Source organism: Plodia interpunctella, chromosome 8 (genome assembly GCF_027563975.2).
Source record: "Plodia interpunctella isolate USDA-ARS_2022_Savannah chromosome 8, ilPloInte3.2, whole genome shotgun sequence".
NCBI classification, from domain to species: Eukaryota; Metazoa; Arthropoda; class Insecta; order Lepidoptera; family Pyralidae; genus Plodia; species Plodia interpunctella.
In genome coordinates this window covers 10,054,053-10,068,420 of record NC_071301.1, presented here as the reverse complement: position 1 = coordinate 10,068,420, position 14,368 = coordinate 10,054,053, and the positions used below count along the sequence as shown (strand labels likewise).

The 14,368-nt window shown below is 35.1% G+C and overlaps 1 protein-coding gene across 2 annotated transcripts in view; it reads left to right on the top strand.

The window, feature by feature from the left end:
- LOC128671710 (potassium channel subfamily K member 1-like) overlaps window positions 1-14,242 on the top strand; it is a 55,706-nt gene extending 41,464 nt beyond the window's left edge. For both annotated transcript variants that reach the window (XM_053748434.2, XM_053748432.2), the window contains 4 exons: window positions 10,211-10,351; window positions 10,826-11,035; window positions 11,380-11,568; window positions 11,800-14,242. In XM_053748434.2, the coding sequence (XP_053604409.1) occupies window positions 10,211-10,351; window positions 10,826-11,035; window positions 11,380-11,568; window positions 11,800-12,101 (842 nt within the window). In that variant the 3' untranslated portion in view covers window positions 12,102-14,242. The remainder of the gene's footprint in view (window positions 1-10,210; window positions 10,352-10,825; window positions 11,036-11,379; window positions 11,569-11,799) is intronic.
- Window positions 14,243-14,368: the final 126 nt, after the last annotated feature.

Sequence of the window (14,368 nt, the reverse complement as noted above, 5' to 3'; positions counted from 1 at the left end):
GTGTAGAATGTATTAGCGAGTTTAAGAAAGTATTTGTACATTGATTTGAGAACTCTAGTAAGTATATTCAAATTCATCATGTGCATGCAAATTCAAAATTCAAATTCAAATCATTTATTCAGAAATTAGACCTTCACAGGCACTTTTTCTCGTCAATATTTATAGTTATTTCTCACAAGCTACAAACTACTGGCATTTCGGAACGACCACTGCTAAAAAGAAGAAATGCCGAAAGAAACTCATTTGAATAGTGTTAGTCCCTATCATGCCAGATCGGCTTACCATTATTGTTTCTTACAATATATATATATATATACATATATATATATGTATATATATATATATATATATATATATATATATATATATATATATATATATATATATATATATATATATATATATATATATATATATATATCGATGTGAAACACAATTAACTTACATGAAAATATATGAAGAGAAACGAGATGACCAGTTTGGCAGCACCCGTTCACGAGTTGACGCATGGGACAGCCATCGCGTAGCTCAACCATAATAGAGGGAACCTCACGACCCGGCCCATGCGGTCTGAGGGCGCTCACTAATGGTTTTAAATAAACAAGTCTTTCACCTTGACACCACTCTAGATTTAATGTATGTAGTGGTGAATGAAACCCAGTCATTGATCTTTTTCTCACTGAACTAATAACACAGAAAACTTACTATGCTATTATTAAATTATAGGTAATATATCGATCCAGCGCGTTGGTTTGCTTAGGATGTATGCCCGAAACCCCGAAACTGTACGTCAAATATTTACAGTTACTTCACGTATTCATATAAACTTATTGGACAATATTTGCACCAAGAGAACTTTATTACTGCCCATAACTCCCGTAGACTACTCACGCTACACTAAATATGATCCAACTTCCAAGGTTACGTTTAAAAGGCTAGTTGAGCTCTTGTTGACTTGAAGATTAATAAACTGATGTAATTTTACGAGCTTTTTTGAGCTTCTGCACTTTACGGTACTTTTCAACAATTTATTTTCATAAAAAACCTACAGAATTCACTTGAAAAGAAAACATTACATTAATTTGCTTCTGGTCTGGCACATTCTCTATGCAATTAATTTACACAAAATTTGACTGATTTTGACGAAATTTGGTATTCTTGTAGTCAAATAACCCTGTTCAAACATAGGTTACATTTTTTTCTGAAATCAACCTCCAATTGACAACAACAGGGGGTGAAAGTTTGTATGAAAATCAGCTAGGTGCGTTACGCTTTCGTAGATCACATAACGCGGGCGAAGCCGCGGGCAAAAGCTAGTTCAAAAGTAAATAGAAACCTTTTGAACATTGCTAACTGAAAATCAGTATTTTTACGTTTTCATAGGAAAACGCAATATGTTTAATGGTAAAGTTACAACGAACCTTTCCCCGAATATTCTGGAATAAATAGACTGTTCGCTAAAACGTATCGAATTAACATTGAAACTCGTTAGCGGGTAATCAAGCATTTGCAAGTTTAACTCTAGCAACTATTTGTGTTGATTTTGACAACAAATCCTCGTAGCTGAAACTTAAATCTTGAACTGCGTTGGAAGTAAGTATATTTATCTATGATTTTAACTTACTTTCTATATCTACCTATCTATATATATCTATTCATGCTGTCGTTCTCCAAAACAAAAAGTATTCTAACAAGATTATATATCTAAGAAGAAAGATTTACTTAAAGATTAAAACTTAATCGGCAATTAAAAGTATAATATCAAAGAGCCCAAACATTGGATAATAAATAAATTGAGACAAATCCACAGATTGAGTTAGATCCAAATTGCAAAGTAAGTTCGAGACTTATATATAAATAGCTGTTGCCCGCAGCTCCGCCTGCGTCAAAAGGTAGCCTATGGCACCAGACTATCTTCACACCAAAAATCACATCGATCCGTTGGCCCGTTTTGACGTAAAAGACGGACAAACAAAGACACTTTCACGTTTATAATATTAGTATGGATATGAATGATATACTATATAGATACAACATAATCCTTACATATTCTAAAACAAAGTCCACTGCCGCGGCTGTCTATATGCCTGTTCGCGATAAACTCAAAAATTGATGCATGGATTTTCATACGGTTTTCAACAATAGATAGTGTGACTCCAGAGGAAGGTTTAAGTGTATAATTTATTATGTTTTTATACGAACGAAACCGGGACCGGCCGCTATACAAATAAAAATCGAAGGCTCAGGTAAATCGGAAAAATCATTTTCCATTATGACTGGGACTGTGATCGAACACGGGTCCACCGATATAGGTCCCTGTCAGACGCCAGATAATTAAAATTATCGATCGATCTATGTGATCTCTGAATATCCACGAGGCTTAGGGTGAGATGCACCGTCAAATTTGACGTTGAATGTAACCGGCGCGGCGCGGGTGCGGGCGCGCCGCTAACGTTTGAACAAAATGGCATACTTTGTGTTTTTCTGGGCATGTTAAAATTAACGTCAAAGTTGACGATACAACCCAGCCTTAGTATACTTTAATAAGTTACATGTCAAACAAAAAAAAATATTCTTATAGGTACTTAAGTATAAGCCCCGCGCGGAGCCTTTCTAAATCTATGAAGTTTACGTTTGGTAATGACGTCACGAACATAAACATATTTAGACACGTCACACTTATAAAACCCCTTTGCCTCAAAATCAGTATCCTAAATTATAAGTAGAGCATTACATACCTAAAATACTCTTTGGAAAAGCCACGAGTTTCGCTTAAGCCGCTTAACAGCGTGGTGTTTCGTCGCTAATTGTCTTTCCTGGGGAAACGCGCTCACTTGTTACTTATTCATACGTCGAAATGAACGTTATTTCTCGGAAACTCTTTTGTGCCGGAATAGGTACATACATACGTGTACGGAGAATTATGTAAACTGGCTGCACCCCTCGGTTATTATTTTAAAAACATACTTTACAACAAAATAGCGTAAAATAAGTTTTTTACAAAAATATCTACTTTACTTTCTTTACTACTTATGTTTATCAAGTATATAATGCATCATCATTCAAACTAACCGTACATACAAAATATCAGCTCAGTCGGGTAAGGATATCTGCATCAAAATTGAGTTGCATGTTACCACCCTAGACATAGTTACATTGCAAGTTAAATAAAAGCTTGTTAAAATGGCAAACTTAAACAGATTTATCTAGCAGTGTATGTCATATTACGATATTTTATCAGAGAGCGGTGAAATGAACCCTTAAAGTTTGAATTTTAATATCAAATGTAAGTACAAAATAATTTTCCAATCCACCCTCGCAGACGTCCCACTGAAACACCAACACCCATTAAGTTTGTTTAACAGCGGTCCCTAGTTAAACTGACTGTTAATTGTGTTAAGTTTGTTCATGTTCTTGGTTCACTTGTACACGTATATATATGATGTTTCCTACGCTTTTAAATATGTAAAGTGAACTTAAATATTATTAAAATAAAATTATAAGTTTGGAAGATTTGGCTATGATATGATTTTACAACTGTCTGATGTCAACCCTCTTTAGGAATGCTATCGTTGCTGTTAAGGCTTTGTGTCCCTTAGTCGCCTCGTACGACATCCACGGGAGGATATGGAGTGGTCCTATTCCAGGGCGGAACCACACGCCGCAACCAATGTCAATTTATCTATTGATCGAATATTGACGTCACTGGTTAGACTGGTCAATTTATCTCAGTCAGTGGTGACGTCACCAAGACCTGATGATGGGTCGCGGGGGTATCTCGAGTCGTCGTACGATAGTGCGCAGGATCGTCGTCACACTAGCTGATACTGGGACTTTGCTCGGGTTGTTTATACATGACTAGCTGCAGCATGCGGCTCTGCAGAAGATAAATGTACCATATGTCACTTTTGCTTGCACACCCGCTTGCGTTTTTGTCGCCATGGCCATAAAAGACACAAAATAAATATCATGACCATTTTGTATTGCTTCAGCACACATATACGTTACTCACTTATATCTGATTATCGCTGTGCTTTATTGTACTTATGTTATTTTTTGTGTATGTGTCCTGTTGCTGCGAAGTTTTTATCTATCAGTTTTCGGTCAGTTTTGATGCACAAAAGATTACACAACAATTTAATATAGCAAGGATAGTAAGAAAAGTAGACCTTATGGACTCCAACGTTCATTGGCGGCGGAAAAGAATTGGAAAAAGCCCGAATGAGATAGAATGTGCAAGACTGCATGAAAATACATTTTCCATTCCATTCCATTCCAAATTAAACTAATCGTATTTGTATTGGTAAATATATTATCCGTTCGTTTGTATTTGGTGTTCGTTCATTCGTAGCATACGTCGTAGCCGTAAAAACATTATAATTAAACAGATTTATATGATTTTATATGTTAACGTTATTTTTAATTACAATCAATTATCTTTGACATAAAAATCAGCATTTTTTTACTATATCTGTACTTCGTAAATTTAGGAATAATATCTAATAGCAGTTTATTTGATTGCTTTAAAAAAAAATGTATTGCCTACATATCAGGGGCCAAGGCATTCTTTAGTCACCTTTACGGTGGCTAAAGAATTCATCTAAAATATTTCTCCTTATAGGTACTTAAGTACCACCTATCGCATATATGAGCATAGAAGGTTGTTGTGACTGAAGGTAACTAGATTAGCTTCTAGTTGGAGTAAATAAGGTTAACATTATTTAATAAAATAACAAACTACTTCTGTAATTCTTTCTCTTTGTTTTACTATTACATTAACGATATCTTAGGTAATAACATTATTAATAAATAAATAATAATAAATAAATAAATATATTGGGACAAATCACACAGATTGAGCTAGTCCCAAAGTAAGTTCGAGACTTGTGTTATGGGATACTAACTCAACGATACTATATTTTATAATAAATACATATATAAATAAACATCCAAGACCCGGGCCAATCAGAAAAAGATCATTTTCCATCATGACCCGACCGGGGATCGAACCCGGGACCTCTCGGTTCAGTGGCAAGAACCTTACCACTGCGCCACCGAGGTTGTCAATTATTACACACACATGCAAGTTTTCTGCTACTTATATACAAGTATATTAAATAAGAACCCATCAAGATAACCCGGGTCAATTTGTTTGTTTATACTTTAGCGCCATTTTTAATTACCTTCCAAGTAATGAGGATAAATACAGGATATTAATGTTGTAGATATATTTATTTTTTACTTTCAATAACTTTTATCATTACTAAAAGATACATGGATTTAGTAAGTACTTCGTACAACTGTGCCTACTAATTCCATGAGTAGATCTCATTTATTGTTTTGCCGACATAGACGAAATAGTATTTTTTTTCGTCTAATGACAACATTTTTTTTAACATTATCAAGGGAAGTCGCGAGGTCAGTAATTCGTAATTACTCGTATCGCAACCAGAAGCTTCGCTAGAGATATATTGCCAATAAATTCTGATATATTGAGTCCGCACAGGGGGTATTATTCAACCCTCGATAACCTGTGGCTTGAGAGGTCAGCTGACATATGTTAAATGTGACGTCACAACATGGCGTCTGTACATATCCCAGAAATGAAAGGAAAATCACTGGTTTATGATTTTTTTTGCGTGTGAATGAATCTTATTTTTGCGTGTTCTAACCGGAGCTGTGTCGTCACGAAGCCCAGGCAATAAACCTTAAAATTTTGATGATTCGGAATTTCTTCTAGGGAATAAGCTACTTTTGCATTTGAACTGCCAAGTCTATAGACACTTAGTGGTAGAAGGAAGGACCCTAAGCAATCCTATTTTAGAGCGGGAACCACACGCCGTATTAATCTTAAAATATGTTTTTTAAATATTTATACAATTATAACTTTAAAACGAAACTAGCGCTAGAACTTTTGATTTGGTATGTAGATACTCATTATTTAATTATTAATCACTAGCTGCGCCCCGTTTTCCCGTGGGAATTTCGGGATAAAAAATACCCTATGTGTTATTTTAGGTTGTATTCTACCCGTGTACCAAATTTCATAACAATTCGTCCAGTAGATTTTGCGTGAACGAATAACAAACATACATACACACATACATCCTCATAAACTTTCGCTTTTATAATATTAATAGGATAATATCATATACCTACAGTAGGCGACGAAATTTGCAATACCTACCTATAAAATGTGACTAAGTTATAAGTACTAATTGTAATTACTTTAAGGTCATTGTAACCCTTGGTTGGCAAATAAATATTATGAATATATAATATTTTACTTATAAGTAGGTATATAATGTATGTACTTACAATAAAAGGGGCTCAAGAATCGTATCATCTCTAGGCCTAACTCCACCCTAACATTGTTAGTCCGGCCCTGGCCAAATTATGACGGACCTTTGGTGAACCCTGCGAATGTTATCGGACGATAACAAGCGAAGGGTCACGTCTATTTAATGTTTAAGAATAGGGCATATTACGCAAAGCTCAGCGCAGATGGCGCTACTGGCACAACTAAGTTACACAAACATTACCAATGGAGGCAAAAAGCGGCATACAATACCTTCTACCCAACCGTGGTGCGAGTTTATCCTGAAAATAATAACACTATTTAAGGTTATGTTCTGCATTATTTGGTCAACTGTGGTCATAAACTGATGTAAACTTGCTTTTGATTGAAGATCTTACCTGTATGAAGTCCATATTTTAATAAGTCTTCACGTGTGAAGTTTTCCGAGCTTCTTTTCGACCGTTTACTGCGTGAGGCGTATCCCATAGTTTACAGCGTGAGGCGTATCCCATAGTTTTCGAAGTTTTTTATCTTAAGGAAAACGATTTTTCCCAATATTTCGGCACCCAAATATGCTACATTGTTGTATATTTTCACAAACGAATGCTTACATAATGAAAGGATTAATAAAGTACTCTAAAATAAACGTTTTAATTGACATATCAAAAGGCGGCAAAGCTTTTGTGTACCTATCTAACATACAGTGCTGTACTCTGGCGGGATAAATGTGCAGTAATACTCCCTATTAATATTGAAGTGTAACAAAAATATCAATGGAGCGCTATAAATTATAATGAATTATGTAAAACGATCTTTTATATCCGAATAATACGAAACAAACATCCTGATGTAGATACCTGCCTACCAAATAGATATTTGGTAGGTAGGTATATTTCATGCTAAACGTAGGTCAAGTTTGCCCATTTTAAATTTAACAGCAGCCCGTCCCGGCTTCGCTCGGGCAAAACCGTAATAAATTACATCTAAACCTTTCTTATTCATAACAATCAGTCCGGTAGTTTTTTAGTATATCGCATCCATACGGGAACACGTTTTATCGCATAAACTATTTTGTCCTATTGTTCTTTGACATAACGATTTTGGCATACAAAATATTTTGGCAATAGGTACGGGTAAATGTGGCATAATTAACTATTAGTTTGGGTTAGGTTAAGTTTGTTATGGTTCAAATTGTTATGCGTAAACCGTTATGCGTAAGATTAACTTTTAGGTTAGGTTAGGTTAGTTATGGTTCAAATAGTTTTGCGTAAACCATTATACGTAAGAATGTTATGCTTAAAAATCATTATGCCATAGTAAAAGTATGCCATGTCAAATTAAGACATAAAATTGTATGCATAAAAATAGGGAACCCATTCATACAGAAAGATATTTTCGATTTAGATATTTTAGCATTAGACAATTATACATACAAAACAGATTAAGTATTAGACGATGCGCCCCCGGGTCGATCACTAGTAATTAATATTGTACCCACAAATTTATACTTAAGTATTATTTAAATTCGAAAATTGCAAAAAGGCGACAATTTTAGGCTGATATGCAAATAATGTAGGTTGCATCGCGCCCCGGCTGCATTAATGCAGGTCGATGCATCTCCGGAACTATGCTGACGACCGCTCGGGTCACCGGCGGTGCCACTGCCATGAGCGAAGCGTAAAATACAGTTATAAAACGGAAAATTACAAAATACGTCTAAGAGAAACGAGAGTTATTTAGTCTAATTGAAACGAGAGACCTTACAAACATAAACTAGACCAAAATCGGTTCATCTTACGCATTTTTTAAATGCACATATATTCGTTACAACCTTTAAACAAATCCAGGATCCGTGATATAATCCATACTAATATTATAAAAGCGAAAGTTTGTCTGTTCCGCATTAACAGCTAAACCCCCCCGCATGAAAATGGCTTTGATGGCAGGTGACAATAAATGCAGACAGGAAAAAGTTAGTAAGTGAATAAGAGATGGTATCAAAAAATAAATATAGATAATTATAATTCGCTACGCTCATAGCGCGTGTCCGCGACCTTATCCTCTTAGGTTATCAGGCTATCTGTACCAGTATTGTGGGTTGTGGGGGTGTGTCCGATACGTGTGTGAACAATGGAAACATACCGTGTATATCTGTTCCGTGGAAACTTACCGCGCCGGTGCTTAGGCGAGATTCGTGACTACAAGGAGTAATATAAATAAATAAATATATATATTATCCTCGATCAATCTTGTTTTGTTGGGTTCGACTGCCTACGCCGGCAAATATTTGTATTTGTGATCACAGATCTGTCTCGGTTCTGGGAGTTTTGTGTTCGTTTCTGTGTTTGTCTCCACGCTACAAGCGTGTTGCTTAGTGTGGGCCGTCGAGTGTTGTCTATGTCTTCGCCGCTACTGCTTTGGCCATATTTAAATTTAATCCCGTGATTTTAAATATTTAAATTCAGGTGGACAGATGACAGATGACGGTACAGGGGTCAGTGAATAAAAATGATTTAAGAAAAATTTACCATGTCAAAACAAGATCCGATGCGAAATTGTTATTCTAGGTACTGGAAATATTCCAAGCGTTATATCATGGATGGAACTTTTTCTCTGATTGTCAAAACAGAGCGTGTCCCTTGACAAGGGTAGGTAATTTTAAACACCTCTGTCTACTGACTGTTTTATAGACAACAGCTAATAACTTTGGAGTATTGAACAAACTTTTTAACTGAGTACACTCATTTTTGCAATTTCGTGTCCAATTTTCATAAGTGATGTGTAAAAAATTGTAAAATGGAATTGTTTTTAGATAAAAAAAAAAAAATACAAATTCTGTGTTCTATATTTAAAACTAGTCACCAGGCCCTGTTACCCACATGCATAAATAACCCCGTGATAAACCAGACCAAGCTACTATAGGTAAACCTCCGAAAATATATAGTCTACTTAACAGTGAAAACTGCATCAGAAGTAGCTATGTTCCTAAAATTATTTAAAAAATGCAACCAATACCAATAATTATATCAACTACAATTCTGCGATACCCAATTATATTTTTACAGTGGCAACCTTAGTCCCTCCCTGGCGACCTGGCCCGTCCCTAATGGCCCATTATAAATTAGATTACATTCGACCCTGACCGTCAATTACAAATTCTCAAATTCCAAACTAGATTTCCCAGTCATCTGTATAAAAATATCTAGATATATGTTAGTTCATTGCGTGTTTTGCATTTTATTTCTAAAACGAATTTAAAAATAGTTATTAATATTAAGATTTTTAGAATTACGTCACATAGGTACCTACTTACTAGGAAATCTGAAAAGAAAATCTTAAATCTTAAAAAGCCACTCACCACTTGAAATAACTATCCCTATAGGGGATCGAACTTTATTTGAAGCACTTTAGCTAAACTATATCGGAGCTGAGATTCTTAGGCTTAGGTACGATTTTAACAAAACTTAATATGTAGGTATATATAAATAAATAAAATAAATATATCTTGGGACAAATCACACAGATTGAGATAGCCCCAAAGTAAGTTCGAGACTTGTGTTATGGGATACTAACTCAACGATACTATATTTTATAACAAACAAAAGTTAAACACGCGAAAAAAGGGAAACACGCGGTTAAAGCTGTTAAAATTGTTATATATGCAACTGGCGGCAGTGGCGGCCCATTACGGCTTCGCTTGGGTAAAAACATAATGAATTATACAGCATTTCACAGAATGCTGCTGGTATTTTAGAACGACCAGTGCTGAGAAGGAATGCCAAAATAAATGCTAATTTAAACAGTTTTGGTCATTACTATCATGCGAGAAGGCCTGCTGTTGTCCATGACAAAAGTAACAATTTCCGTAAGTTTAATTAACAATTGTTTTATGTGCTCGGTTATTGTCACCAGATGATGACCTGGAGCTGCTTCTGAACGAGGTGGTGCGAGCCAGTAACCGCGGGGTGTCGGCCTCCAGGAACGTGAGCGGGGGCCCCAACTGGAGCTTCGGACAGTCGCTGTTCTTCTCCTCTACTGTGGTCACCACTATCGGTAAGATTTTGACGCGTCAGATTTTGATGACTTCCTCTTTGTACAGCATGTAAAAGATCTACCAAACGTTGACAATGTTGATAAAGGGCCAAAAGACCATATCGTCTTCACCACTCACATTATAAACGATAAAGTCATTTATCAAAGTGAAGTTTTTATTATGCCATACAGGTAAGGCATACATCCTACGAACCTAATTGTTATGTTCGAAATAACAATTAATTGTGTATAAATAAAACACGCTAAGTAGCTGATGTCAGTGTTGTGTATTGGCGGTAAAAACAAAGTGAAGTAATGTCACATGTCACATTAAGTGTCAACATGAAGCCACAGACTATACACATTTTATCTATTAATAAAGTGAGCAAGTACTAGGCCAATATATAACACTAATAAATCGACCACCATTTCTGTCATGTTAAATCGATCACCATCTAAAAATATAAAATTGTATTCAAACCTTTCTCATTCCAGGCTACGGCCACGTGACGCCCCTCTCCAAGCCCGGGAAACTGTTCTGCATGATGTACGCTCTCCTCGGGATCCCTCTGACACTGGTGCTACTGACGGCTTTAGTGGAACGTCTGCTTCAACCGGCCACAGCCATGCTCAGAGCCTTGAACGCCTCGCTAGGACATCTGTACCGACCCTTCACCATCAGACTTGTCCATTTGATGATCATTGGTGAGTGAACTTTTTATTAGTAACTTCATATAAAAACCACTCTGCAATGAGTGAAAGAGAAGAACAACACGTTCTGTAATCGTTTCCCATCGCTGGATCATTTGGTAATCATTGGCAATTCAGGTTTCCTCATGAGGTTTTTCTTCACCGGAAGCAAATGTTTAGTGATTTATTAAAACTGCTGTGTATACATAAGCCAAATTGGTACACAATTTCGTGTGGCACGAGTAGGATTCAAACCTAGGCCCTTTCGCAGGCAGGCGTGTTAACTACTGGACCACAACCGCTTCCCTAACCACTGGACCACCATTCCCAATTTTCGTAATTCAATTAAATTGTTCCAGTGACATCCCTAGTGGTGTCCTTCCTGGTGATCCCGGCGACCATCTTCGCAGCGCTGGAACCGGACTGGGACTTCCTGGACTCGTTCTACTACTGCTTCATCTCGCTGACCACCATCGGACTGGGCGACTACATCCCGGGAGATTCTCCGGGGCAGGAGTACAGGCCGTTGTATAAAGTGGCTACCACTTGTAAGTCTTCCTTTCAAGTTTTCAACCTGTAGTCCCTGGACTAAGTCTTGAAATTTTATTTTAAAAAGTTGCAGGCTGAAAAAAGAAAATATTAATAGAAAAATTCAGAGACATTAATGACAAATTCCAGTTATACACTCCTCTTAAAAATATCTCTAGAAACGACCATATAAGATTGTGTTGAAAATATATATTTATATATATTTAAGTAATTCCGTGTTTTTTCCTCAGTCTACCTTCTGATCGGATTGACCTTCCTAATGCTGACCCTCACCGTGTTCTACGACATCCCGCAACTCAACCTCAGCACTGTCTTCTCATCAGTGAAACTTGACGAGGATCCAGAAAAGATGCGTCTAAGTGGCTCAGGGGTTATGGGCCCTGGTTATGGCATAGGGGGCTTGGTGATGCGGGATGATTACAATCATCATGATCAGCGCCGTTCAGTTGTCCACATCAGGCCACATCTCGACGATAGTCCAAGTCCCGAAGACACCACGCCAGTCCACGCCAGAGACATGAGAGTCCATTAAACAAGGGGAATTTGACAGAAGATTCGTTCCTTAAAATTGGGGAGGGGTAGATTCGTTCCTTGAAATTGTTTTTGGAGGGAAATATCGAGAAATTCTGAAATGTTATAATTTTTTTTTTAATATTGGTAGAAAGTCCTTTTATACAGAAGGCTTATTCGGAATGTCATTCCGCGTCATATGACATAGACGTATTCTCCCCATTTGGACCTTATGTTTTCGTAACTATAAAAACTCTTGAGATTTTAACGAATGAATCTTGTTCTAATTGAAAAATAATACGTGAAAAAGATGTAAATTCACCTGCACTAAGAAAATGGCGGCAAATAATTAAGAGAACAGGATGTTTTTGCTTTGTTCGGAAACTATAGGTTATTATCTTTTTGGACTAAAGAAATTAATCTAAAACTATAATTGTTTACTTCGAATATCTGAATTAATTTTGTTAATAAATTGTAAAAATAAAAATTTTAGATGGATTGAAGGATAGGGATGTATAAAGATCAGAGGAATAATCTTTGGAAAATGCTCTTTTTAGTTTTAAGTTTTATAATAAATGTTTATAGTAGGTAGCTACCTAGATTCTTATTTCTATGCACTACAAAAATTGTAGGGTGGCTGAATGGTACACATTAACATTTCAATAGGCACGAACATCAATATTCGATGTCTAATAATAAATAGTACCTAATTAGTTTTTTTTTTTCAAAAACCCTTTATCATGTCAAAGACCGTCCTATGTTTTGGATGTCATGAATACTTCTATACTTCTCAGATAAAAATTAAATGCATAAAATTACTAGTGGAACTGAGTTTATTATAAGACTGACAAAGTTTTTCAAATTTTCACACTTTTCTATTGTTTTTTAGATTTTTTACGCGAAAGTCAGATTTAATGGACTGGACAAGGATTGAAATATAAGCTTGGTAAATCAGTGTAATATCAGAAAATAGACTGATGAGTCCCTCTACGTATACGCATTTACAAAATATTATAAGAATTAACTAAAAATATAATACAATTCAGGGATAAAAACATTATCATATCAAAAGTTACCGTTTCAAGAATAGGTAACTCGAAAAAAATCATCTTCATGTCATTTTGTTTCACCCTTAAAGTACATATTTTATCAGTGATGATAAAAATTCAATATTTAAAGCATCGTAGAATAAAATGAAACTTAGACATAAAATATTTACTAACTTATGTAACAAAATCTTAAAATTTTTATGAAATCTATATAATTATAGCTAAATTTGACGTACGTATCAATTATGTGTGATAGATGACCAATAATTTAGTAGATTCATTGGATTGATAAAAATTAATATATAAAATAAAATTACCTACACGTTTTGTGTTACTAAATTATAAAATATTTATCTAGATATATGATAAAGCTTACTGATTTGTGTTACATAGTGCATAGATAGATGTTATATTAGTATTGGTACAATATTAATTAGATATTAGGTATCTTATAGATGAGTGCAAACTTCACCTTTATGAATATGGTTTTGAAAAGTCACTTTCGATTAAATCAACTTCGGCTGTGTCTGTCACATGGAATTAGTAGGTACTCCGTTGTACGTAGTACTTATTAAATCCATGGTCTGTCATCAAATGTACTTATAAAGTGTCTACTTGTCTCTTTTCCCATGTAAATTATTTTAATTATAATTTTGAATCGAAATTTTAATGCAATCAATGACAATATTTAAAATTACTTAACTATGAAGAGTTTAAATAAAGTTATTCTATTAATAAAAATATAACTTGAATAGATACTGCCTAAACTATTTTTAACTTTCAGTTATAATTATAATTTTTAGGGATAGAAAATTACCTATTTGTGCACAAAACTGTATCGTCAGATTTTTCCAAACTCAGTACCTAATTATGTAATTCATTCAAAGAAAAGTGCATAGGTTTACTATTCGTATACTAAATGTAAACGTGTATTAGATACATTATATTGAAATATCGTTACAAATTACCTATATCATGGAGTACAGTACTTGCATTATTTGTTAGAAATAAACAGTAGTGCATAGTTTAAAACAGAAAATGCCTTGAATGGATAAAATGCATATAGACAAAAACTGTATCAGAGATTATTATCAATAAATCTGCTTGAAAATAACGTAGTATTGTTTATTTGTCTATCTTTCAAATAACGTGCTAAGTATTGGGATGCAGGTGTGATAAAAAAAAAATAATAGCCAGCTTTTTAATAGCTGGGCAAAAGTCTCCTCATCTCTTTTACATA